This window comes from Ostrinia nubilalis, chromosome Z (genome assembly GCF_963855985.1).
Source record: "Ostrinia nubilalis chromosome Z, ilOstNubi1.1, whole genome shotgun sequence".
Lineage (NCBI taxonomy): Eukaryota > Metazoa > Arthropoda > Insecta > Lepidoptera > Crambidae > Ostrinia > Ostrinia nubilalis.
This window is the reverse complement of record NC_087119.1, coordinates 8,692,734-8,720,053: the sequence shown is the minus strand read 5'-3', so window position 1 is coordinate 8,720,053 and position 27,320 is coordinate 8,692,734. Positions and strand designations below refer to the sequence as shown.

The following is a 27,320-nucleotide window of genomic DNA, read 5'->3' as shown; positions in this document are numbered from 1 at the left end:
AGTTGTGGTAAAATGTGCCGGTATTGTTGACGTTACTATTTATCCACAAATGAAAAATAGAGGATTATTAAAAGATAAATAATTTCCATTGAAAATAATATTGAATTTTTATATTTGACCACGTTAATAATGTTTGGTTATTATATTAATAATTGGCCTAGGACGTAAATTGCAGTGTTCATAGCGTCACGCTTATGAATCCTTGAGAAATTAAAACGATATTCTAAATACAAAGCATATTGACCGGTAAAAAGTCGCAGGCGCAACGGTCGGCGACGGTTACGTCCAGCGAGCGTGAAGGGACTACACCTGTTTTTGTCTCGTGATATTTAATATTCAACCTTAACATTGAGTTATTATGTCGTAAGATGAATTTATCAGCCACTTTAATATATTTTCAACGGACTTGATAACTAGATTTTTCTGTAATCTGAGTTAAAAAAAGAATTAAGTACTAATATAAAAACAAATAGTCAACGTAGCTGCGGTAAGCAGTAATGAATGAGTGACTAATAAAAAGCACTGTAAAATTAGCTTATAAACGCTAAGTTTCAACTAAATATTGATCTTAAATAATACTTATCAGAAAACAATAGGTGCCTACATACAATCGAATATAGAACCTTCTTCTTTTTGGAAGTCGGTTAATAAATTTTAACATCAAAAATAAGTAACTAAATTCAAAGACAAAACCTGAAAACCTTAAAGATGGATCTTAAAGTTCGTCGATCGCTCGCTCACATTTCCCATCCAAGCCAGTTAGTTAGTCAGTTAACCAACTGGTTAATAGTTCATTGGTCATCTGCAGGTGTAATCTGTACGTTACGTTGTAGCTATTTGCTAAAAATATCCAGCACTAAGCACATTTTTAGGGTCCTGTACCTCAAAAAGAAAAAAACCTTTAAAGAATTACTTTGTTGTCGGTCAGTCTGTTAAGACCCTTAATCTTAAAAACGCGTAAAGGTATCGAGTTGAAATTAAAACCATACACTCTAGTCTAAGTCTCTGTGAACAAAATCAAACTTGTCGAATACTTGCAAAAGGAAGTCAAACTTGTCTATTTTCAACCGACTTCAAAAAAGGAGGAGGTTCTCAATTCGACCCGTATGTTTTTTTTTTTCTATGTTTGTTACGCGATAACTCCGCCAATTATGAACCGATTTGAACAAATCTTTTTTCGGCGTATAGGTAATACCTCAAGGGTGGTCCCATTTAAATTTAATAATAAAAAAAACAACCCCCAAGGGTGGAAAATTGGGGATGAACTTTTTTATACGCAATATCTCCGCCGATTATAAACCAATTTGAACGATTATTTTTTTGTTGAATAGGTATTATCAAAAGGGTGGTTTCATGCGAATTTGAAGAAAATATTTCACCCCCAAGGGTGGAAAATTGGGGATGAACTTTTTTATACGCAATATCTCCGCCGATTATGAACCAATTTTTTTTGGTCTCAGTGTACTGCCTACCTTCAGTGGTAACATCAAGGTAATAATTAGTTAACTAAAAAGCAAGAAATAAGTAAAATTTTATAAAAAAAAAAAAACCGACTCCAAAAAACCTACACTAAAACGTAGAAAAATAATTACTAATTACCTACTTATTGTATATTTTAATGTTCTTTATTATGAAAGAATAAATTTTATAATAATACGTTAACTTAAAATGACTTAAAAACTAAAATTTAAAAATTACTAATGAAAAAAACTATTTACAAAATAAAAAATACTTCACCCCCAGCGCCGCAGTCAGGAATCGTGCCCAAAAGGCTGGCAGCATTGCCACGTTGAATGGCCAGGCTAATTCTCTGACCAAAATAGCTGCCAGCCTTTTGATCACCGGTCACCTCGGTGAGCCTCTTTGCCAGTTCCTTATAAAAGGAACGAGCGCTTGGACCCCATGGTCCCATAGTCTCAACCCCAAACGGCACAAATATATAACTCTCATTGAGAGCTGCATATTTGCGCCGCTTGGAGCACTCAGCCGAGGTCGCCGCCGCGCCTGCGGCAAGGGAGGTACCTCCTGTATGAGACGGAGCAAGCGTATCCGCGCATGTTGCGTCCCACACAAGAGGACGTCCCTGCTTCCAGGGAATGAGCGTCATGCCGTCAGGTCTCTTGCCGTCGTCACGGAATATGCCGTTAGGCTCTAAAACTGCTGGCACATTGACGGCGACAAGAGCTCTGCGGATGACGTCATTGATGCAGGCGTGTCGGGAGACTCGACCAGCGCTCATTTGGCATGAGAGGCCATGGTGTCCTAACTCACCGACGCGAGTACCGCAACGACAGCGATGGGGATGGTTTGTCTTGACGCCAAGTCTAAGGGAAATGGCAAGGGACAGTGTACTCCTGTCAAGCAGAGTCCCGATATTGGCCGAAGGAAGAGCATGTAGCCAATAACCGGACTCTGCCTGAAAGACCGCTAGTAGGCGAGCACGCTCTGCAGCATTTTCGGAGGAAGCCAATAGATTACTCTGAAAACGCAAACAGAGCGGCTCGTCCCACTGCCTCTGAGACGATAGAGAGGTAGGTGGATCGGCTCCCGGGCATGCCCTAGTCCAAGCGTTTCTGGCCTCTGCGAGGTGAGCCAACTCCACTACCCCTAAAGAAGGGGCTAGTAATTTATTAAAGAGTTCGGCTGTACCATACGCAGAAGACAGAAAAGCTGGAAGGGCAATATGCGATATCTGACGTGTGCCTAGTCCTCCGAAACGCACAGGGAGAGAGGCCTGTTTCCAGGCGTTATCGCTAAATGCACAATTTAGAATTTTGGAGAGTGTCTCCCTGAGCGAACTATCAATGGTTGACAGTAGTCCTGGAAAAAGCCAAAAATGGGTACTACGTAAAAAATATATAAATTTAGGGGCGTATGCGCAAAAACGGATTAAATACAAAGCCATGTGAGGGTTTATCTTTAGCATATTTTCGGAGGACTGCTGAAATTTGGAAATTTGTTCATTAATAAAAATCGGAATAGCCTCGTCAAAAATAGGGGAACCTAGAAGACGGAGTGACGTATTATTGAGAATTTTGATATTGGGGGCTAAAGCCGAAAATTTTGTAATAATGTCTTGTAACTGAACATGTGAAAATTTTGATTCTGGGATAAATAGCTCGCATTTTGAATAATTGAGATCAAGTCCGATACTTTTGAATTTATCAATGATGGTGTGGAAGTCTGAGAGAACGGATGAAATATCGCCAGCGATAGTTCCGTCATCTAGGTACCACACATTAAATTTTGAATTTAGTGAATCAATAATGGGTTGTATTGCCAAACTAAAAATAGCGGGCCCGAGAGGATCGCCTTGCTGACAGCCGACAGATGAATATAATAGGTTGTTTTTGAAAATTAATTTTGTGGGTTTGCTATAGCATTGCCAAAGATAATTGTAAATATGAGGAACTTTTTGATGAATGGCTGAAAGCAAGGCACCTCTATCTACCGAGTTGAAGGCGTTCTTGACATCCACCTTCAGCACCACCTCCGCGGCGTCAAGTGACAGGAAGGTACGGAGAGCGTGAACGGCTGCTTCGCATCCACCTTTGACGCCGAAACCAAGCTGTACTGGTTGGAACTCTGCAGAAACGGTAGGTAAAATGTGAGAACAGCAAATTTTGGATGCTATACGGCGAAGGGTGGAGCCAACAGCTATAGGGCGAATGCCGCCATCTTTTTTCCGTAAAGCTATTAAGTTGGCTCCATAAAGAATTTCGATAATATCAGCTGGGACTTCGCCGGATAGCATTAGGTTTACCAAAAGAGTCATATTGTGCAATAATACTCTGCCAGCGTCACCGACTGAGACAGAGAGAAGGTCTTTCAGGTGTTGAGGTGAAAGACCGTCTAGGCCGCTGGCAGACCCGCTTTTGAATGAAAAGATGGCAGACGATACGTCATCATCTTTGCAGATTATGTGGGCAGCGGTAGGATCAGGAGGCGGAGGCAGGAGGAGATTCGGTGCTGGAGGTGGGTGCTTATCCTCAAGAGCACTGAGTGTTTCCTGGCAGTCGACGGCGACAACATCGTTGCTAAATAAAAGATTGGCGGCTCCACGGAGATCACCATCGCTAACTTTTGACTCAATTAATTTTATGGATTTATTGGAATTTTGGGGCCGAGAGGGAGGAATAACAATGGAATGAACGGAGGGATTTAGACGGCAGTTTTCTTTTATTTTTTGTGTTAATGACATGCTATTATTTTGATTGATATGTAGGATTCTATAGGAAAACATTAGGAGTTCTGCCCAGCTCTCAGTCGTGTTTACTCTAATCACATGCTCGATGCAATGTGATAGAGCAACAGCGACTGAATGCCGTGCAGAACGAGGGATTCTTTTCAAGAGTGGAAGTGAATTTTTTAGGTTGCCGAGAGTTTGCCAAAGAGGTTGGTTAGCCGGGTGTGGAGCTGGAGAAACTGCTGGTGAGGAAACATGAGGGGGTTTATGACATCTGCCAATGTGTATATTCAAGCCTCGGTTACCTTTAAAAAACCGGGGCTGTGGGCAATGAGGGCATTGTACAAGTTGTACGTCGTCGCTGCCAGGAATTGAAGAACTTGCCGACATTCACGTCAAGACAAATAGAGTAATTATGACGCTAAACTAATAAAAAGGATTCCAAAAACTCATAAAAAATAAAATATAAAAACACAGCACATTTAAACATCCCATATGTCATCATTGTTATCAACACGTCACGTCGTCGGCTTGGTTGCTAAGCAGCGCAGCTAAAAAGCGAAGAACCGCGCATGCGTGGACAGCGCACGCCGAGCAAACGGTGACGGGTTGCCGTAGCGCATGCGTTGGATTACATCCGGTTATTGGCTGGCTTACGGCAACCCACGTTGTCAAAAAGGGCGTCCTTGGATACTGTCAATACTGGATGATGACTGAAGATTATTAAAACACAGCTCAAAACAGCCACGGGGGAGTCTGTCCTAATGCACAAGACAGGCCTGCCACTTACTGGAGGGAAATATATAGTCCAGGGGCTCGGACGCACAAGAATAACACAGAAAATATTATTTTAATCCGAGCATTCGGAGCGATCGGTTGACAGTTGTTTTTGCTTATGCTCGAATTATTAATATTTATGTAGGTATAACATGATTGATACTTTTGGAGTCGGTGCAGGCAAACTTTACATGTTTCATAATCTTGGCACCGACTCCAGAAGTATCAATCATGGTATACCTACATAAATATTAATAATTCGTCCTAATAAATAAGTAGGTAATTTGTAATTATTTTTCTACGTTTTAGTGTAGGTTTTTTGGAGTCGGTTTTTTTTTTTAATAAAATTTTATAGAAGCAATATCATAAAGGACGATAAGGAAAAAACCAATCTGAAAACCATTTTGTGGTTACATCATCATAATAATACCTAAACTTTAATCGTAGAAACAAACTGTTATACACCCACAATGTGTAGGTACCTACGTAACCCTCGGTGCGAGAGTCCGACTCGCACTTGGCGTCGAAAATGTTTGTGACTGAAACTAAAGAGTGCTGAAACGTGCCAATACTGTTCAGGAAATGGGAACGCGCGGGGTGAAATAGCTGAACCTCATCACTGCAGTTCCCCGCATTTTGCAGGACAAGTAATTTCGCACCACCGCGCATCGCGGCACCGCCTGCTACCACATTTCCGCAGTTGCTACCCTCATATCCGCGTTGAGAGCAAGCAGCACACGTCATCAACGTTCTATATCCATTATTTCCTTCATCGCCTTTTGACCTAACTATTTCGCTCGGCGTTTGTTTATTGTTCGTTTTTAGGCTATGCGAAAAAGCTCTCTTTTCTACACCTAAATTATTCCATGGGTATTCCATTTTGATGAATGTCAGTTACCTAAGGACTTGACATAAGGATTTAGGCAGAAACTGTGGGTATAAGGCACTCAGTAAATTCTAGGAACCTACAACATAAATGATGACTTATCATAAATACCAATAATTAAATATGTGTGATATAAAATAAATTACCTAATTAAATTTACCTAACATAATCATGATAATAATTAAATACCATGTTAATTAGCATTTAAAATGTTCCTTTTAATAAATGTTATCTAAATTATTTAAATGTTATCCGGGAGCCTTTAAAATAATACTCGTTTATTTTGCAACCAAAATCCGTAATAACAAGGGAATCTTGTTTGCCAATTTGCCAATGAAATATTGTTTTAAAAGTTCTCTATTCCAATGTTTACCTAATTATCACGTAGGCAGATATTTATCTAGGTAGGTAGTGTAGCATAATAAATACAATCGGAATACCTAACGGTCTTCCACTTTGTATACTACAAGTAAATATTTATTCAAACAACTTTTCAATATCAGAGATCTCATTTCGTTTGTAAGTAATTGACTTTCTCAATGCATTTTCACAATACCGGAAGAAACTCGAATTGAATATTGCACAAGAAAATCTGAAGACGCTATTTAGTGAAGGGAATACTTATACAAAAGCAATGTAATCTTCCCCCGGAACGAAGGGGCAGACGCAAAAATAAATTGGGAAAACATTTTGACATAAATGAGGGGTTGAAATAGTTATTAGCTCCTTTCTTTATGTATCGCTGGGATGGCTTGCAGCGCCATAAACTAGGTATAAACGTTTTCTTGGAGATCCACAAACCTTGTACGTGATTTTTATACTATGTTCGGATGAGAGATTGCCCGAAGTCTAAAATATATCATCAAAAGCTACTAATACACTTCGATAATTCCGTCCGTGTTACGTTTTCACACCAGAACCTTTGAACCAATTTTGATGAGTTTTTTTATAGAAATAAATTGGATCCTGCGTGAAGGCGTGGATTAACTTTTGCCACTAAAACGAGGGGGAATTATGTAATAAAATATTGTATGGGGCTGACCATTTCTCTAGGATGAGGACTTAAATTCATAAGTCTTTGGAAAGGCTTTCTGTGACAGGCCGTACATAAGTATAGGTACCTTCTGCATATTGTTAAGACTATAGAGACCATTTTTTAACCTGTGTGTGTTTGGAATAAGTAACTATGTCAATAGAGTTTCCTGTAAATGCGGTGTACACTCTCTCTGTTAATAGCTTTTTGAACTTCATTATGTCCATTACACAACAAACTACCTAAACTATTATTAAATTAAAGATAAGATAAGTGTGAACTATGAATATTCTTAGCAAACGATTAACAACTCCGAACTAAATGACAAGAGGGAGCAGAATTTAAACGTAGTTATGGTTCCCTTCACCAGGACTTAATAGATTTGAATTATTTATGTTGCAGGTCATTTGCTTTGCCGTAGAATTGTTTGAATTATTCCAAATGAAATCTGCGTGATTTTAATAACTAATAATTTACATAAGTATTTTGTAAATATGCGTTGCCTTTTTGTAGAGTATAAAGTAAATTACTAGATTTGATTTTCAGGAGAATTGTTCATAATTTTACGAGTATATCACAGCGTCACAGCGCGCCTTGGAAATGCAGCCATCATTATGTCCCGTTGTTTAGACACCGATTTGAGACATAATATTTAGTCTAATAACCCAAGTGTAGAGCTTCATAATAATTTTCTTGACCGATAAAAATACGCGAAATTAAAAAGTACCAAAAAAACATCTGAAGCATGGTTCTCTGGAAGATTAATTTACCTGTAAATGACTGACCTCTTTGACGACCTTCCCGAGCTGGCCTCGAAGATCGGCCACCATGCCCCTCATCTGGGTCACATCGAACTTGATGCGGCTGAGTTCGTTGTCCATCTTGTCCACACGGGCCTCCTGGGTGCGGGCGAGTTGAGCCAAGTCGGAGTTCTCCATTAGTGCTTGCTTCAGCTAGAACAAAAACGCACTATAAGCTAATCGAACCGGAAGGCCTCCCTTAGTGGACTGAAGCACGACCCTGATAATAGTATCGACCCGTTTCTTGTGACGGTTACAGAAGCCGATGGTTTCCCATAATTACCTAATATTTAGTAAGTAATTTACTAATAATTAATTTGACAGTAATAAGTTGAATAGACCTACTTTCCAGGGTTCATTCTGGCAGATTTTTTTTTATTTTTACATAAAGGCTGGTTTCGCTATGGATACTTTTGTGAGCAGAAAAAGTAACAAAACTTTGTATGCCTTGCTTGTTGCAATCTAAATTCAGCACATGAAAGGGTATTTCTTCGGAGGCAAAATTTTCGATGTCTTTGGGTATAGTTCTGTAACCAACTAACAAAATGGCATGCAATATTTTTTTTCGTATAGCTTAGCTATAGCCCTATCTGGCGCAAATTACATTTTTGACATAATTGCTGTCTTTATACAAAATAAAAATATTTGAAGTGTGATTCTCTGATTCATATGGTGTGTCCGTTAGCCATTTTCCGGAACAAAATGGTTGATGTAGCATTTTCCTTTTGATATAATTATCAATATAAATTAAAATTATTTCGAAAGCTAATGAGTTGTCCTTCTACAAAAAAAATATGTCATAATTTTAATTAAGTTATTTTGTTCGCAAAAAAATAAATAAGCAGTGTCCGGCATAAAATACTGATTCATATGGCGTGAGCTGTTCTTGACCATAACTGGTTAGGTTTTAATCATGAGAGTCTGGTTTCTGGCGTGGAGGCAAGCCCATCTTGCAACGGATGAGCTAGAAGGCAGACGTGGAGCTGGTTGGCTTAGAACCCGGTGTGACGAAGGTAAATACTTGATTCATCTGTGCTTGGTTCAGGTGGCATGCTGATTACAATGCCTAGTTGATAAAATTACATTATTGCATTAAAAATCTAATCTGTCTTACTTGTGATGCTTTTGGGTTATATAATCATGTAGAAAAATGACAACACTGTAGTCTGTATGTATGACAAGTTTTGCTCGATTTTAGGCAAAAAACTGATTTATCTGTGCGTGATTCATATGGTCAGGGCCCTATATGAATCATAAAATAAATTAGTTTTTGGTCTTTCAAGCACAAAAAAAGGGTTTTTTAACTAAGAATGACATCCCAGACTGCATCTCACTTAAGACCAGGTGCGATTGCGGTCTTGTTATGAATAAAAAACATTATCATTTTTATGTTAAGAATAATTTGTGTTTAAACAGTAAATAAGTAGTATATCCGTTAAGCTAGCAACCATAACACAAGCATATTTGTTGCTTATTTTGTAGCTAAATGGCGATGTATGAAATTGCCCAACGATTTATTTATTTCTATTATTATTTCAGCTACACTTATGGCGTCCATAGCACATAATAATATACTGCTGAGCATAGTCCTCCATTGATTTCGAGATTAACTGATTGCCATTGCCACAACCTCTATAAGCTCATCTTACCTTCTTCACCTTGTAGGTGGACGTCTTAACAACAATAGCTTGGATAAGTGATACAGCTCGGTAGAGTCATCTAAAATACCTTAGTGCCATAAGATGAAAGTCTACATCCAGTGTGTGTTTATCAGTGATGACAAAATGTACTGAAAAGCGGCCGCTCACTGTAGGCTTACGAACCACAAAGTTGCATAGTGTACTATGGAGTGGACTATGCTTGTTTTTTTTATGCAATCTAATCTGTAATGAGGAGACCCGTAAACGATCTAAAGTCGCATGGTGGCATAGTCCGATGTTTTAGCAAGCTGAATTGATAATGGCCAGGACACATAGTGTACAGAAATGATGGCGGATGGGATAGCACGTTTCTGGAGTGGAAGCTACGTGCCGGAAAGCTCAGTGTAGAACGTCCTCCCACAGGAAGGCGCAGGATGCAGGCCGCTACCAACCGGTCATTATGGAAATCATTGGGAGAGGCTTATGTTCAGTTGAAATGATTATGATGATGAAAAAATATTATGGATGTATACTAAAGTTTCAAAAAAATGTTTTTTCACGAATTATTGTGGAATCGTTGCATTTTTTCATAACAACAGATCATTGTTTTTGTTATAATATGATTATTTTCTTAATTTAGAGCCAAATGTACATAAATATCATAAATATTATTTCTATTTTTGATTAATATGTAACAAATTCTGATTCATATGGGCACAAAATATTTGAACGTCGATATCTTGAAAACTACATTACAAAAACGAGTCCCTTATCCAAATATATGTTATTGGGTGTACCTATTTTCTTAAGAGTCTATGTTACAAACCTAAAATTGAATTTGAAATTTGTCCATATGAATCAGCCGAAGAATGCGATTTCGAAGAAGTGCCCGAAAACGAGACAGAGTAAAAGGACAGACTTACGCACACATTAGCCAAAAACACAGACTGATTTACTCTAGCCGCGTCCATTAGTGCTTTTCAAAGCTATTTTTGTCACGGCATATAGAGCTATTTAGTTTCGATCACAGTGGATTTAATGCGGCGATTTTCTTTCTGAATTTCAGCCATGGCGACTGTCTCCCATAAATAGACCTTTTATTATCATATAGATAAGATTTCCAGTTACGAAGAAGTGTGTAGGTACTGAGACGGTTTATGGCGTTGTGTTTAGATAGTGTCTATTCTATTGAGTACATTATGATAGACTTACCAAATATATCTCCTTTGTTAATGAAATCAATAGGCTCATTGTTCAAGTTTTGGTGGTCTTCGCGTGATACTAGTGAACTAAAGCAACTGTAGGTATATGTATGTATTCTGTATATAGCTTACTGTTCCTCAAGTTTTAAGAAAGATCAGGTTTTTTACCCATTGTATCTATGCAATTATTGTTGCATGATCGAAGGCCATCTCCATATGTAGACAAGTAGACATACAGGGTGTCCCGTAATGTAACGTCAAGCCGGAACTGGGTGTTGAGGCAAGTTGTGCTGGTTATCAGAAAAATATAAAAAAAAATCTATGTGGCATATTTTCAAAATAATAGGCATTTAAAAAAAATCTAAAAATTCTACTTCAGGTGACGGTCCTTTTACTCGTGTTGCCACAAATCTTCACTTTTTCCAAAATTTTTTTTTGTTATGTAACCCTGAATAATGCTTCTCTAAATTGTTATCAAAATTACAAAACCAGCTGCTCCAGCTTGGATGAAAAAAATACATTATTCCCAAAAATTTTTTCAAAATAAAAATTTTGCCTAGTTTAAACTGACTGTACTGAAAAAAAATTGTACTACGCGAGTGTGGCAAGTGACGTCATAATTTGGCGCATTTAGTAAGGATTCCAAAATGGTATAACACTTGGTAAATTTTTGCAGTAATTGTCGACAATTTTTGTTTTTTTTGGAAATAGTCCCGTTTTTAACTTTATCTACCTTGGTTAAAAAATATTATTCTTATGTGCCCAAAATTCAAGTTTCTGTGACTGACTGTACGGTAGTAAACTTTTGTCACCATGACAGTAATTAGTAGTTGACATACTGTGACAAAAGTCACCCGTGCGCGCGCGCCTTTACTACCTGCTCTGCCTGCACTTGTACTTGGTAACAGGGATGATAAGGATATGAAGTTTCGGTTATGGATACGGTTACGGATATAAGAATAATATTATACCGGTTTCTGTTACGGTCACGGATATGAAATCATTTCAGATTATCCGAAAGTTTCGGATAATTTCGGTTACGGATATTACTAGAATTTCAAAAATGTAGGTATAATTCAAATAGCAAAATGCTGCGTGACCCACATAGCTACTTTATGTACCAACTAAGACGACACCTATCTATGATAAAGGTAAAACAGGCTGGCATATTAAATGGTGCCAGGGAATGCCAGACAAGTTGGTAACAAATATTAAGATTTAAGGTACAATTCCAAGACGGGCCGCAGACCGCAAACTGCAACCGCAAACTGCAAAACTCTATGAAATCGGCAGCGCGGCATTGCAGCTGCGGCGTGTATACTGCAGATTTCATAGAGTTTTGCAGTTTGGAATTGTACCCTTAGACTCCGCCTTTATCCGAAACTATCCGTAACTTTTGAATCAGTTTCGGTTACGGTTATGGATATTTTTTTATTTCGGATATCCGATAGTTTCGGTTACGGTTACGGATATCCATAACATCCCTGCTTGGTAAGATGACCCTCTCCGTCCCGCTCATACCTTTTAAAATGGCTTCTTCACCTCACTTAAGCCAGAAACTTGAATTATGGGCACATTAGAATAATATTTTTAACCAAGGTAGATAAAGTTAAAAACGGGATTATTTCCAAAAAAACAAAAATTGTCGACAATTACAGCGCCAAATTATGACGTCACTTGCCACACTCGCGTAGTACAATTTTTTTTCAATACAGTCAGTTTAAACTAGGCAAAATTTTTATTCTGAAATTATTTTTGGGAATAATGTATTTTTTTCATCCAAGCTGTAGCAGCTGGTTTTGTAATTTTGATAACAATTTAGAGAAGCATTATTCAGGGTTACATAACAAAAAAAAATTTTGGAAAAAGTGAAGATTTGTGGCAACACGAGTAAAAGGACCGTCACCTGGAGTAGAATTTTTAGATTTTTTTTAAATGCCTATTATTTTGAAAATATGCCACATAGATTTTTTTTTATATTTTTCTGATAACCAGCACAACTTGCCTCAACACCCAGTTCCGGCTTGACGTTACATTACGGGACACCCTGTATATGCTAACGCCTTGAAAACTGCCCGTTCTTATGAAGATCACTTGGGGCCCGTGAGGTTCATGCTTAGAAATTTAGATGAAGACCTCTATCTATCACTTACTTCGTTCCTCATGTTATGCAGCTGGCGCAGCAGGACCGAGTTGTTGACGCTCTCTCCCAGCTCCTTCATCTCGACGCGGAGTTCATGCATGGAGGTCTTAGCCCACTGCAGAGTAGCCTGTTCGTTGCGTTCGTGGTTATTGGTCGTGTGTGCCTGGCATTCTTGTCTGCAACAAAAAAAACTAAATTTAAAAACAGAACAGCAACGTTCCATTTTCGAAACCGTTTGCGCGGCTTTTGTTTGTGTTTTCTTTCCATTACACGGGCAATAGACTCTAGTGAATGCTAGACCTACGTCATTTTATTACCCGACTACGGCAAAGCAAAAGGAGGGTTTTTGGTTTTGACAGGCTATGTATGTATGTATGTATGTATGTATGTATGTTCATCGGTTCTCTCGTAACTTCTAAACTACTTATCAGAATTCGACAAATGACATGTCATTAGAAGCGTCTTAGAGTAGGCGCACACCGTTGAATTTAGTTGGCCGATAGTTGTGCCCGATTTTGATTTGTATGAAGAATCGGCCAAATTGAATCGGCGTAGTGTGCGCACTCCCATACATGCCCATACTGATCAACTGCCCGACTAAACTATCGGCCGACGAAAAATCAACGGTGTGCGCCTACTCTTAATTGTCCGCTGGTTATAGGCTGTATGGGGTTTCACAAAATCTAATGTGGCGCCCTCTAGCGGACAAAACATGCAAAGTAAAAAAAATAAAGTTAAGATAAATATGCCGTGTTTGGTATCATTTGAAAGCACTTTACTTGTACATTTGGACAATATATACTAGCATTTGCTTGCGACTTTACCTGTATTCATGGGCTGATTGCATTTAATTCACATCTTTTCGTTCATAGCTTCTTTACTACTTATTAGTTCATCAATTTAACTTTTGTTACAATACACACAAATACACTTTAACACCAAAATAGTACGAATAATAAATAAAAAGTAAAAAAACTAAAACCCAACTACGACAAAAAACGACGCTGAAAAAGTATAAAACAAGATTTTCAGAATACTGAACTGAACAAAGTTGCTAATGTAGTTGCATAGTAATTTTCATGTTTGGAAAACCGCAGTCACACGTTGTCAAAGTGCTACGGTAGGTAGGTATATGTACGAAGAAAGGTAGGTATATGTACAAAGTGCTACGGTAGGTAGGTATATGTACGAAGAAATCGACGCTTGTATGGACCTCAGTCCCGAAGTTCCGGGGAATTTTAAAGTTAATTTACAAACCACAGAACTGGACCGTTAATTAACAGACAGGGAAGTCTTTTATTTATAAATCGAATGAGATTGCCACTGGATAAATACAATTTCAGCGATTTAAAATTCGTTGCTTTAGTAAAAACAAGTTTAAAGTGCTTTCAAAAGAATCGCATGCTTTGCAGTGAGTTATTTAATACCGGTCGCATTCACATTACATTTATTTCATCAAAGGCTTGGTAGAAGTAAACATAATTATTTGCTTTATTCAATATTACGGTATATTAGAATATGTATATGTGTGTGTATGTCATAAGTAGTTACTTATTATTAAGTAAATACTCATTATTTAGCCTGAATTTTATTTTTAACGAATACTAAAAATAAAACAACTCCCGCCACCGTCACAGTCTTCTTCTTTTTTTCGTATCGACAACAAACCTACACAGTGTCAGCCCAAAACAGTCTTGTTTACTAATTATTCTAACTTAATTTGAATTAAAGATAATTTTAGCTTTTTCTCTGACCTTTAATCAACCATAAGTACCTATTTATGTTTTGTCTGCCCAGATTGTAAATTAAGTAGGTAACAAAATACGCTGGTTATATAGTTACGGTTAAAGATAGATGGTGCAAATCAGCCTTAGCAATACGCTGTGGTTTGGGGTATTAGCAGGCCTGTTCATCTCCACGAGTTTACATCGAAAACAAAACACGCACGATGGCCCACCTACAGGATACTATTCGACAAGGCCTCACATACGAGCGAACATTGACTCACGCACGCGTATTCTTGTGTATGATGGAAGAAAATAAAGAAAATGGTGTACTAAATACTGTGCACTATTTAACTGCCTAAATAATAATAAAAACACAGAATGTACTTTTTTAAGTTGCCTCAAGACACTGAGAGGTAAATAAGTAGTTAATATTATTCATGATAATTCATGCTAAATCATATATTTCCTCCGCCATTTTCCGCAGTTTGGCACCTCACGTCACATCATTTTACCGAAGTCAGCCCTATAGCTTCGGAGCAGTGCCGATCACTGACGTTTGTCAACAAAATGGTGCTTGACTCTTGAGACAGGCTAAATTACACCATATTGTTAATGACATTGAGCATACATTTTTTTAAATACCTTCGCGAAGTAAAACTTCTGTACGTAGTACTTATTATTATTCTGTGGTATTAGTGTTAATTAATTGATAGCGCAGCCTAACCGGAAGGGTGAGCATGCGATGCGGTGCGACGCGATGCGTATCGGCATCCTGCGGCGACGGCCATGCACCACGGTCAACCCCCATAGTGGTGAACCGTGACATACTATTATTACATTTGTGTCCACCACTTTGCATTGTGTACGATAAAAAAACGCTTACATAGGACCTAATAGAGCTTTAATTGGAAGTACCTACTTCATGGTCTATCATAGACCATAGACTCGATGGTAAAATAATTGGAGAACATTTGTCTGGATTACTGCGTGTGATTTATTCCTATTATACCTATGTATTTGATTTCTAACAAAATAGAGCTGTACATAACTTTCAAACCTATATCAAACAAAAGCTTGCTGTTTTTCCAAAGTGGAAGAAAAACAATAACACACCTATGCATAAAAATCATATTTCGGATGGAGCAAAACTGGTTTCCCGAAAAAGTGAGATATTTTTCGATAACAATCGAATGGATGCCCGATACGAGCTATATTTACGAACTTTTATTCGCTTTGAAAATTTCTATTCATCTAATAGGCATCGCTGTACGTCCGTTGCATTTATGAAACAAAAAATACCAACGTATTGTTCCGAACAGAAAACAACGCCATGTTTTAGAATTTTCAGTCAACATTATTGGAAAACACATTGTAAAAGAGAAATTAAATCCTCGTTAAAACTAACATGTTGTCTTGTTAGCTTCAATTTTGCTGGAAACAAGTTCGTTTAAATTCACCGTTCTGTTTAAGCGGTACGTTTGAGTTTTACAGCGTCCTAAAGGAAGTTCCTGCTTTTGCCGCTATTAAATAACAATAACAAAATTGTTAGCAGAGTAAAAATATTCATGAAAGTAAATTGTTTCGATCTAATAACTAGAAAGTTAAGCTAGGAGAGCCGAGAATTCATTTGCACAGAAAAGGTCTTTTTTCTGAAATAAAAATAGCCTAGTCCATTTCCAATTGAGTGATCGGAGAGTTGTAATGGTTTCATTAGATCGACGTGGGACTGTTAGAGGACACGCCCGGAGATTGAATGCTTACAAAAGATGCGCAATGTCAATGATGCAGGTAGTTGTGTCGGATCACCCGTCTGTGATGTAGTCATTGATGTGAATGCATTCCGGTCCGGTCGAGCGACAATGCAGTGCAAAAACCACAATCGCAACCAATGAACTCACAATGAACCAATTTCTCCCAATCCTTCGCGATTTAACAATAACAGATGCCAGTTTGCGAGAACCTATTGGTACCTACTTGGGTGCCGAAATATTTTCTTTATGCCCCTTGGTGATACCCATCAATTACACTTAAAGTTGGGTGATATAGGAAGCACATTTTGGTACTGATTTGGAATACCCAATCAGTAAGTAGTTAAGACAATTAAATGCATCTGCTCAATTAATCTGATTTGCATAATAATAGTAGGTAGACACGAGCTAATCGGTTACACCTAAATATTTGCAATCGCTCCAAAACTGAACGGTACCTAAATGGAATGGACATCATTTATTCCGTGTGTCATTTCGCCATCGCCCTTTTGAAGGGAATGAATTTTAATAGAATTCGGTAAAAGGCTTTGAAAAACGTTCGACCGTTTATTAATGGAAAGTTTGACAAAGGTCTTGTGCCAGACGCGGGCAGACGGCAGATGTGTCGTGTTCCGAGCTTGCACCACCCAAAAAAATGTTAATTTACCGTGCGGAGAGGCAATCGATGTTTATAGTGCTGGTAATAAGGTTGCATTTGATAAGCCTACGTGTTAAAAAATACATCTGCCAAATGGCGTTGGAATAGGCAGACCGTCATTAGAAATAGCACCTGCCTTTTGTGATGGCCATTAAGGATCCCGGATAACGCGCGCGGGCGGAGTTTTTTCGGGGGTCGTGTACAGGTCCCTTATGCGGGCATTAAAATTACACGGAGAATAAAGCTAGCTAGCTCAACAAATTGGCTGCTACATTTTGTCTAGAATATTAGAGAAGGCCTAGACATGTAAGTGGATTATTGGATCAATGGATCTAATTTGGTGTATCGAAATCACATTTTGAGTAGTGTGTTGTAATAAAAGTGAGCGTTTATTTTCAATTCTTGTATAAATATTATGTTTAAATAATTAAACCCCCCATAAATATTAGAAAGAAAGAAAGAAAGAAGTAATTTAGAATAATAAAATACAGATCTACTTTTTACTTTATTAATACTGACTATGTATAATATATTTTCCTAAACTCTATATCAATGCATAGGTAGTAAAGTAAGTATATGAGATATAGTTTTCAATTGAGTACGAGTTAAGTACATCCGTGGTTAAAAGATTACTAGGTACTTAATTCAAACTGGAATTGAAAACATTCGAAGGATTAAATCCCACATTTGTAAATGAACTGCGGCTGCGAAATAGCGTCGACAAAATACCTACGCTCAGCCGAATGCAATTATGGCATCGCACTAGGCTTCATTTTGTTCATACGAGTACGTTCCGTTGCATAAAATACTGGAGTGCGCTCTGAAATCCAGGTATTTGCTCTATTCATAGAGCCAAAGGGCCTATCTCAAAAGCAATTTGATATGCCAGGTTTATCCGCCTTTACCTATCTCTCCTGCCAGTATCGAGATTCAGAAAAAGAGAGAGATGATTTATCGTGGTCGGACCTCTGTTAGTTCTGAGCAATCGTAAGTGGATGTGGTCTAGCCTATTACGTATCTAATAACGTCTCTTGACACCTAAATTGGCTTGTTAAAATCTTAATCCGGCCTAGATAGCTTAGGCCTACCACACGTTATTAGCAGAGAAGCATGAAAATAGACGAGGCATCGGTAGTATTTGAAATTGGTTTAGTGAATAATTAAACTCTAGATAGAGCTATCTATGTGAGCAGTGAGCCTTCGAGAGCAAATGCGTCGAATGTTTTTATTTATTTATTGAACCAGCGACCATCAGTGTGCTTACCATGAGTTTACGTTCCGAGTGCTCGCTAGCGAGTACGTCAAAAAAATCTATGAAGATTTTGTTTCTTGAAAGTAGCCGCTAGGGGCGCTGCACAATATGTCATACATTTAATGTCATTTTTTTACGTAGTCGCTAGCGAGCACACCTAACGTAAACTCATGGTAAGCACACAGAAGTTAATAGTTAATCTCAGTGAAGTGTACATTTCCTAATCGTATTTACCTAGCAATCGAAAGGAAATAATTTATCTTTCTGAAACTAATTCGCTCGGTTCGACTGGTGTTGATTTCTTTAGTAAATACTGGAACGCAGAGTTCAGGCGTAGTTGACAACTATTAGGTGTCATTATAGCATGGCAGAGTAACGACGTCACAAGCGAGTAACGAAGTAAGCCAGTCCAAAATAACAAGCGATACCGTACTTTATGGACCACCGGGCTCGGGATAATTGATTTTCTGTTATGTATGTGTACGTGACTTGAAGTTTAAGGTATCTCGATAACTATTGGGATAAAAAGGTAGATAACGGTCCATATACGGTTTTTATTGGAGTAGCCACTGATTTTCGTCATTAAAGCAGTCATGTTTTTAAAAGCTACCGAAAAAAGACCCATGCTTGACTCTACACAGAGAATAGCTACGGTAACCCGTAGCATATTGTAAGAAGCGGTAATGTGTCTTAGGCTTTTTTAGCATTTTAATTTGTACCAAATGTTTAAGATAATAGGTAGTTTTTATGCGTCATATCTAAAAGCGTACCTATCAGTAACAGTGTTTTCACTCGAAAAATGAGAAGTTTGTATTTCCATGATTTGTATTTACAACAATCAAACGTAAAAGTTTGCTTGTGCGCACGCGTCAATGTTTTTCGTAGCCGGATGTGGGAGGTACTTCCGGACGAGTATAAATAAACATGGCGGCCAGATGTCGCCCCCATGCGGCTGCTCGCCCGCGGAACCGAACGTGTTAACAGGCCTGATTTGTTTAAACTTCCTTTGAAAATATGTATCTAAGTAGCTAAGGCCTTTTTTACTTTTTTATCATCAAGCAATTACGAAAATATTGGTATAATCTTATTTCATTAATCTATCTATCAATTTTTAAGATTAATTTATGAACTCCGAAACCAAATTTCTACCTGCAGGTCCATATAGTATTATGAATATAGAGTAAATTCTCGACAGACACAGCGCCGAATTATAATAATTGAAGATAATAATAAGTCGGTGAAGTAGTTAATTGCAGAAAAAGAAATTGCTATTGATAGCTAAAAAACTCTAGGCTTCTCTAGTCTTCTCTTCTCTAGTCTGTAATGATGATTATTACCATGGAAAATTATACCCCGCAAGTTTGAGTTAAAATTAATACGTCCTTTGATCATGTCTATAAGATTTCGTAATCAATATTTTAAATGCCATCTCATATTAACCATTTTTGTGACCGCACCGCCAGATGACGGATACAAAAATAACTGCGCTGGATCATCGTTCATTGATTAAAGATAATTTTCTAGCCGCGGACCAGTATACTTCCATGTTTGCCGCAAAAATAAACCTCGAGTTCAATAAAAATCGATGAGCAAAAGTTGTGGCAACAGCTGGCGTCGTTGCATTTCAAGTATGCAAACTCATCTTAACACGAGCCTGGTTCTGCATCCCAACAACTATACCGATGTTCTGAAGCGGATAGATTGGAGGTTTTATTGTGGGGGTACAAAGTTTGAAATCGCGTGACGTTTCGCGTGCAAGCTGCAAGAGCGGCGAGCGAGGCGTAGGCGCAGGTGTCCCGCGGTGCAGATCCCACAACCAGTTTTTAGTATAGAATGTAATAAAAATTCTAGCGAAGACTACTCAATCCTTTATTGTCCAGCCCGCAATTAAGTATGGGTAGCCGTTGGTATTTTTAAATTCAACTATTGACGCTGTGAATCCGAATTGTCCGCTATTTTAAATAATTAAAAATACAGATTACCTACTAAGTAAATTATCCTTGCTAAGCCTATACGGACACGTCGGGGCACTGTAAAGTAAAAAGCTCTCAAATACGGAGCATTTTCCTCTATCCGCTAAATTTTCATAAGAAGGCTTCTTAAGTTGATGAGGTATTTTGAGAATCCTAGAAATTCCTTTTACTTCGTTTTAGGTTAGCACAACCTCATTTGTAGAGCCCTTCAAAGAACTTGAACCATTATCATCTCTTAAAACACGATTTAGATCGTGCAAAGTCAGGATCAACGAACGGCTAGTAATTTGGGTTATATCTAAGCATATTTCACCACCAATACCATCTGTAAGAACTTTACCTCATTCACAAACAAAATAAGTAAAGTTTCTGGTGCATAATTGATTTCAATTATGGCTTAACCACATGTGTTAACCACGTGGTCAGACTCTGTTAAGCCGCGGTCATACGATGAGTGCTTTGAGGCTGTTGTCATAAAAAGTCCAAACTCATTTATTTTTGCGTTTAAGCTTTTAAATGAAAAAGAGTTTTTACAGTTTCAGTATAATTTAAGCTCTCATTGCCTCGGGACAGTAATGTCGGTAACTCACTATTGTCGGCCTCTTGGTTTGTATATTATATCGTGTGAGTTAACATTCCACACATTCTTGTCTTTTTTCTTTTTTTTTATCTTTTAATTTAAAGCTCTTTTTCATTAAAGTATTTTAAGTTGGAAGGTCGCATAATGGCTGGTGCCAATTACGAGTAGGTATTCATAGGGATGAAGTGAAACGGTCACGAAATTTATTCTAAATTGAATGTTACATACCAGTCGGTAACTTTAACGGATAGGTTTTTTTTTATTAGCTTTTATATCGGAGTAGTAATTTGTTATTTTTAAACTTAAACACGTTTTAAAATGTGATAGATATTACTAGATACTATTTTCGTATCATAAAATGTTATAGTGCCGCCCTTGACCCACATTTGTAACTTAGCTCTTACTATGGGTTGCTTCCCTAGAGCTTTTAAAAAAGCAATCATTAAACCTATTTATAAGAGTGGGGACAGAGATCGTGTTGGCAATTATAGACCTATAGCCATTTTATCCTCTTGTTCAAAAATCCTAGAACGTATTATTAATCGTAGACTTGTTAGCTATCTAGAAAAAAACGATTTATTTTTCCCTTCTCAATATGGTTTCCGTGCCGAAAAGTCCACTTCTGACGCTGTGCATGACCTGACTGACTACATTGTTAGAAACCTAGATAGTGGACATAAAGTTTTGGGAATATTTTTGGACTTGGCAAAAGCATTTGACACGGTCTCTGTCCCGATTCTGCTAAGTAAATTGGAAGGCATGGGAATACGGGATGTGCAGTTGAGACTCTTCGAGAGCTATCTAAGTGAGAGAACCCAGCGAGTTAAAGTAGATGATGTCATCAGCGATGAGCGCACTGTCAATTATGGAGTTCCCCAAGGCAGTGTGCTAGGGCCCACACTTTTTCTAATCTACATTAACGAACTGGGAGGGCTTAAGCTACCTAACGGAAAATCCATAATTTTCGCAGATGATACAGTCCTATTATTCAAAGCCAAAACATGGGAAGAGGTATACGGAAATGCTCAGCATGGAATGAATCTAGTAACGCAATGGCTAAAAAATAATGTGCTGACCCTAAATGCCGACAAAACCAAATTTATTTCTTTTACTATAAAAAAACAAGTTGACTCATCACCTAATCTTGCTCTGACTGCTCATTCCTGTCTTATGCCAGGACATGGTACCTGCTCCTGTCCTTATCTAAACCGTTGTGAGAGTATCAAGTACTTGGGAGTCTATATCGACGAACATCTCAGATTCCAGGAACACATCAACTCTCTCAACAGTAGGCTCAGAAAAATGATTTATGTTTTTAGAACTCTGAGACACGTTGCTGATGAGTTCGTGCGCAAATCGGTCTACTTTGCACTAGTGCAGTCACTGATTACTTACTGCATCACTGCCTGGGGAGGCTCGCCCAAAACAAACCTCATTGATCTTGAGAGAACGCAACGAGCTATTCTCAAGGTCTCCTACTTTCACACATATAGACATCCCACGTTCCAATTGTATACCCAAGCTAAGGTCCTAACAGTGCGCCAACTGTTTATATTGCATATAGTGCTCAAGCAGCACATCCTTGTCCCTTACAAAAACCCCTCTAAAAGTTCACCACGTAGGCGTCAACTGCCAGTGGACCGACGAACTCACAAGTTCTCAACATCTTTTTCGCAGAAGTTCTTTTGCTTTCTTGGCGGATTCCTTTATAATAAAATCAATAAAATTCTTACAATATACCCGCTAACGAAAGTGAAATGTAAAGTGTTAACTTCAGAATGGCTGAATACTCTAAATTATAATGAAACAGAAATGCTATTAAATGTACCACTTTAGACGTATTTAAACAAGCGAGTTGAGTGTAACTGTTTCTGCTTTTGACACTGTAAAACTGATTGTTGCAATAACCTGTATCTATCTTTATACTTTGTTTTCTTTTTTCTATATTTATATAATACTAGCTTTCCGCCCGCGATTTCGCACGGGTGAAATTTCGTTTGTCACAGATCGTCATAAATTATAGCCTATGTGTTATTCTGGATTATGAACAACAATACTGTAAAGTTTCATCAAAATCCACTCAGTGGTTTTTGAGCCTATTCATTACAAACATACAAAAATAGTTACAAATCTTTCCTCTTTATAATATTAGTATAGATGTATTTTTTTGGGAAGTTGGTTTGTGGAGGGGGCCTGATGACCTGAAATACAAGCTTCTTTTAGCTTAGTTTAGGCATCAGTCTCCCACAATAATCGAATTCTACTATAAGTCTAAATTGTATTAAAAATATTGTATTGATTGTTGTGGTGAGGAAATAAAGCATTTTTATTATTATTATTTTATTATTATCATAAAAACTAACGCACCTACACTGCATCTCAAATTATAATCGACGCAGACAGATCGGTGGTCGCGCGTTAACAAAGATTGACTGATTGCATCCGCGTGAATGCATCCCGCAAAGGATACACAAAATACCTCCCACTTCAAAGGGCGGAAAACAAAGTACGATCCTTCAGACTTCAGACTCCCTTATTATCGGGCACTTGACCTACGCCGAATGTAACAATGCGAAGAGTGTACGAAAATCATCAGCGAGATGTCAAGAATCATTTCAAGAGTGAAATGAAATGACAATCCAGGAGGAGGGAGGCCGGAGTAATCGTGTCGATCTGGCCTGGTTCCGTGGAGGGCCCTCGTGCCTCGATCGCGAGCAACACTCGGGAGTTAAGGCTTTTTTGTTGTATATTACGGCACGTTTAACGGCCGAGTGCCGCGGGGACGGCCTAAACGCTCCCTAGGGCGGCACATTTTGATCTGAATTTGCGAATTTTTTTACTCATGTATGATAAGAATACGGATTCTCTAAACTAGATAATATGTTTACAATTATAACTGTATGCATTGTCTTGTACTCGTAAATGAATGGAGTTTAAGGATATAATTATCGGAGATCCGGTTTTGAATACGTGAAGCTTTTTTAAACTGTAAGTAAATGTCCTGAGACTAACGATTGCAGAAAGTACCTACTGCTATCCTTAGAAAAAAGTTTTGTTCTTTTTCAAGTTTTTAATTGCCAAAATCTGTAAAGTTCTTTCGTTCTTTCTCAACGAACTAGGAACGTTATATAAATGGAACTTTTAAAAAGACTTGAAGTTAGGTGATTTCGAAAAATGCAAGCGATAAGCCAATTTACAATATTGGCTTTTGAAACTCACTTGACCGAAATCCAGCTTGCAAAAGTCCCCAGTAACGAACTAGAGAACTAAATTAAAACTTTTTCGCACACGTATCGCTTTGCCTCAAAACGTTGTGAAAATAATAGGTTTAAAGCTTTTTCTCCATCAGTATAATGTCCATTAGGTTAATGAAAATCATAATGGAGAGTATGGACTTTGTATGTTCCTCATTATTCATGTAGGTACTTAAAAGTCGAAATGCCTAAATATGTTTGATTGTTCAATTTTAAACACCTTTATGAAAAACTTCGGTATTTATGTCAACGGCTTTATTCATTACTAGCTTTCCGCCCGCGGCTTCGCCCGCGTGGAATTTTGTCTGTCACAGAAAAACTTTATCGCGCGCGTCCCTGTTTCAAAAACCGGGATAAAAACTATCCTATGTTCTTTCCCGGGACTCAAACTATCTCTATGCCAAATTTCATCAAAATCGGTTGCGAGGTTTAAGCGGGAAAGCGTAACAGACAGACAGACAGACAGACAGACAGACAGACAGACAGACAGACAGACAGACAGAGTTACTTTCGCATTTATAATATTAGTTGGGATGCATACTATTCTGTAGCGTCAGACACATTCGCTTAATGCAGTGCTTTATAGAAATTAACGATTTTCTAATTTAATTCTTCTTAAGTAGAGCCGTCTTTAAATCTACCCCTTGTCTTTAAAAAGGTTTTCAGATTATGTCGAGTCACCACAACGTTCGAGATCAACTTTTCGTATCGAGCATCTTGACTTTACAAGAAGTGAACCATCTTATATTAAACTTTGATACTCTATAGCTCTGTTTCAAGTTGTAATTAAAGAAAAATAACCATTTATCCTTTGAACTGCCAGTGGCACTTGTGGGATCTTATTCGATGTACCTGATACCCGGGATCGGAACTCACAAAGCATTGTTTTAAAGTAATTTAAAACAGATACTCGTTTCTTCCTCAATGTTTCATAAAAATAGCACTAACGGGATAACAAAAGTTAATTAAACCTTTTTCTTAAGGCAATATTAGGTGGTTATACCATTCATATTTTTTTCCGTATAATTTCGAGGTAAAAATAACTCTTATTGTCTTTCAGTGGCGAACCAAATTCCACGACAAAGGGCGAGGTAAGAACATGTCTTATTACTTATTTAAGCTATCGATAAAACATGTGAATGCCGTAGAAGTAAAAAGATCCTTAAACCCTCACCTAAATAGGTACGAAAAATTGATTTTTTTAAAGTGTTTTTCTTAAATAGATAAAATTGAATTATTACAGTGCTCTTGTAGAGTAGTAGGTACGGAACCTTCACGTGCGAATCAGATTAGTACTTAGCTGGTTCTATAATAATTGATGCAAGTATACTCATAAAATTGCCTACCACATTCTAACGTACCTAAAGCGGCGCGTTCAAAGAAATAACGGCTCGCGTAAATCTAAATAAATGAATTGTGTGATTTATTCACGAGATGGAAAATAACCAGTTCCTGTAGGCTGTAATATTCCAGGGAAATCCTCTTGATTTGTCCTCCTCAAATTGTCAACGCCCAGGTTTTGCGAATGAAGAGGCAGCTAAAGCGAAAGCACCTACTTGACTACAGAAGTGCAGATGCGAGAAAACCTCGTCACCAACTTGAGAGGCGACCGAACCCAATTTATTTGTGCCCATTTAAATCTTTCCCATTGTTCCGCTAAGTATAAAAGTATCTACCAATAAACAAGTGTTTTCGTAGCGAAAATTCAATTACGAGCTTCGCGATACCAAAGAGAACGAGAAGTACATACAAAGTTATGACACTGATAATTTCAAGAAACAACTGTATTTTTGTAGCGATATTGAGCATTTTTAAATTAAACTTTTAAAACAGGCTTCTGTTGCTACAAAAGTTTATTTAATTAAGAATTTTAAGTTTTATAAAAATGATATATATATTGGCAAAAAACCATACTAGGTACCTACACGAGTACTTGATTTAATTTTTGCAAGGTTAACACAAATCTTTGGGTGAAATAATTATCAATAGCTTTTTGTCATTTATTACAAACTAGCTTTCCGCCCGCGGCTTCGCCCGCGTGGAATTTTGTCTGTCACAGAAAAACTTTATCGCGCGCGTCCCTGTTTCAAAAACCGGGATAAAAACTATCCTATGTTCTTTCCCGGGACTCAAACTATCTCTATGCCAAATTTCATCAAAATCGGTTGCGAGGTTTAAGCGGGAAAGCGTAACAGACAGACAGACAGACAGACAGACAGAGTTACTTTCGCATTTATAATATTAGTTGGGATAAGTAATTTCCCACAAAACAGTAAAAAACAAAAAACGAAACAAAATAATTCTTCTAGCTTTTCTTTATCAATTTATTTCCTGTCCTTTTACTTGAAAAAAATTCGCTGTGCACATTACTTCCTTCGCGTAAGATAGGCTTTTAAAAGTTTTGTAGCTAAGCAGTTAATAATTAGAACAGTTAGAAGCCAAGCCACCAGTATCAGTAGAATTAGTTTAAATAACTTTTCTAACTTATGAAACCTCAACTTTTTAATTCACAATTTTAGCTCGGTAAATACTTTTAAACTCATCAAAACATTGAAATTTTCGAATCGCCGGCAACAATACCAAAAGCTGCTTCGAGCCAAGTTTATGGGCTGGATCCACGCTGTTTAGAACTTTTAAAATTACATTAAAAGTGTATTTAACTTAAATACTTACTTCAGTTCTGCTACTTCTCTCTTCAGGCGGGTGACATCGGTCAGGTGGTTTGTTTTCAGGATTTCTAACTGTTCTGCCATGGCCTGCATTTCTTCGCGGAGTCTCATCTCGGCAGCGTTCACGTTTATAAGTATACATATTAAAGTCATTAGCACAGTTTTTATACACTTCATCTTGGCGCTGGCTGAGTTCGTCAGAGTTAAGAGTTCGGCGCGAGAGTATAGGCGATGGCGGTCGGACGCCTGCCTCGGGGGACGGTCGGGAACGGAATGAAGGCGCCGCAGCCCGCCGGGTTCAGATATAGGCGTGCGTGGAGCAGATGTGCTCAACAGTTGTCAAAGGGGAAGCCCGCGAGCGCAGCCTGCTTAAACATACGCTAAGCGCGCCCGAAAGCAAAACTTTCGACCACTTATGCTACCCGATTTGGGAGCGAACAATGAGAAGGGATGAAAAAAACCGCAGCTTTCTTAACGCACATTAATATGAATCTCGTAATTTATTTTTTTAATGTAACGTACAAAAATAAATAAGGTGCGAGTACATTTTTACAAAATTTATTATGTGGTATTCTTTCTTTCTCTTTCCATCTTATTACGCAATGATTGAAATTAGACTTGAAAACACTGAATGGGACAGGTTTTCTCTATAAATAAAAAATATTTTCATAAAGGTTGGCGATTCAGTGAGTCAGTACCTAGCCAGTATAGCTGTTTTTCATGGTCAATAAAGAGTGATAGGTACTGTAGCATAGTATTAACTCTAACAAATATAGGAAGCATCCACATACG

The 27,320-nt window shown here is 37.9% G+C and overlaps 1 protein-coding gene across 2 annotated transcripts in view; it reads right to left on the bottom strand.

The window, feature by feature from the left end:
• The window catches only part of LOC135086849 (protein scabrous), a 45,827-nt gene extending 19,039 nt beyond the window's left edge, over positions 1 to 26,788 (bottom strand). The window contains exons 1-3 of one of the 2 annotated variants that reach the window (XM_063981666.1): positions 26,533 to 26,788; positions 12,678 to 12,843; positions 7,653 to 7,835 (exon numbers count right to left, since the gene is read on the bottom strand). In XM_063981666.1, coding sequence (XP_063837736.1) covers positions 7,653 to 7,835; positions 12,678 to 12,843; positions 26,533 to 26,705 — 522 coding nt within the window. In that variant the 5' untranslated portion in view covers positions 26,706 to 26,788. The remainder of the gene's footprint in view (positions 1 to 7,652; positions 7,836 to 12,677; positions 12,844 to 26,532) is intronic. The other variant, XM_063981667.1, reaches the window with a different exon arrangement.
• Positions 26,789 to 27,320: the final 532 nt, after the last annotated feature.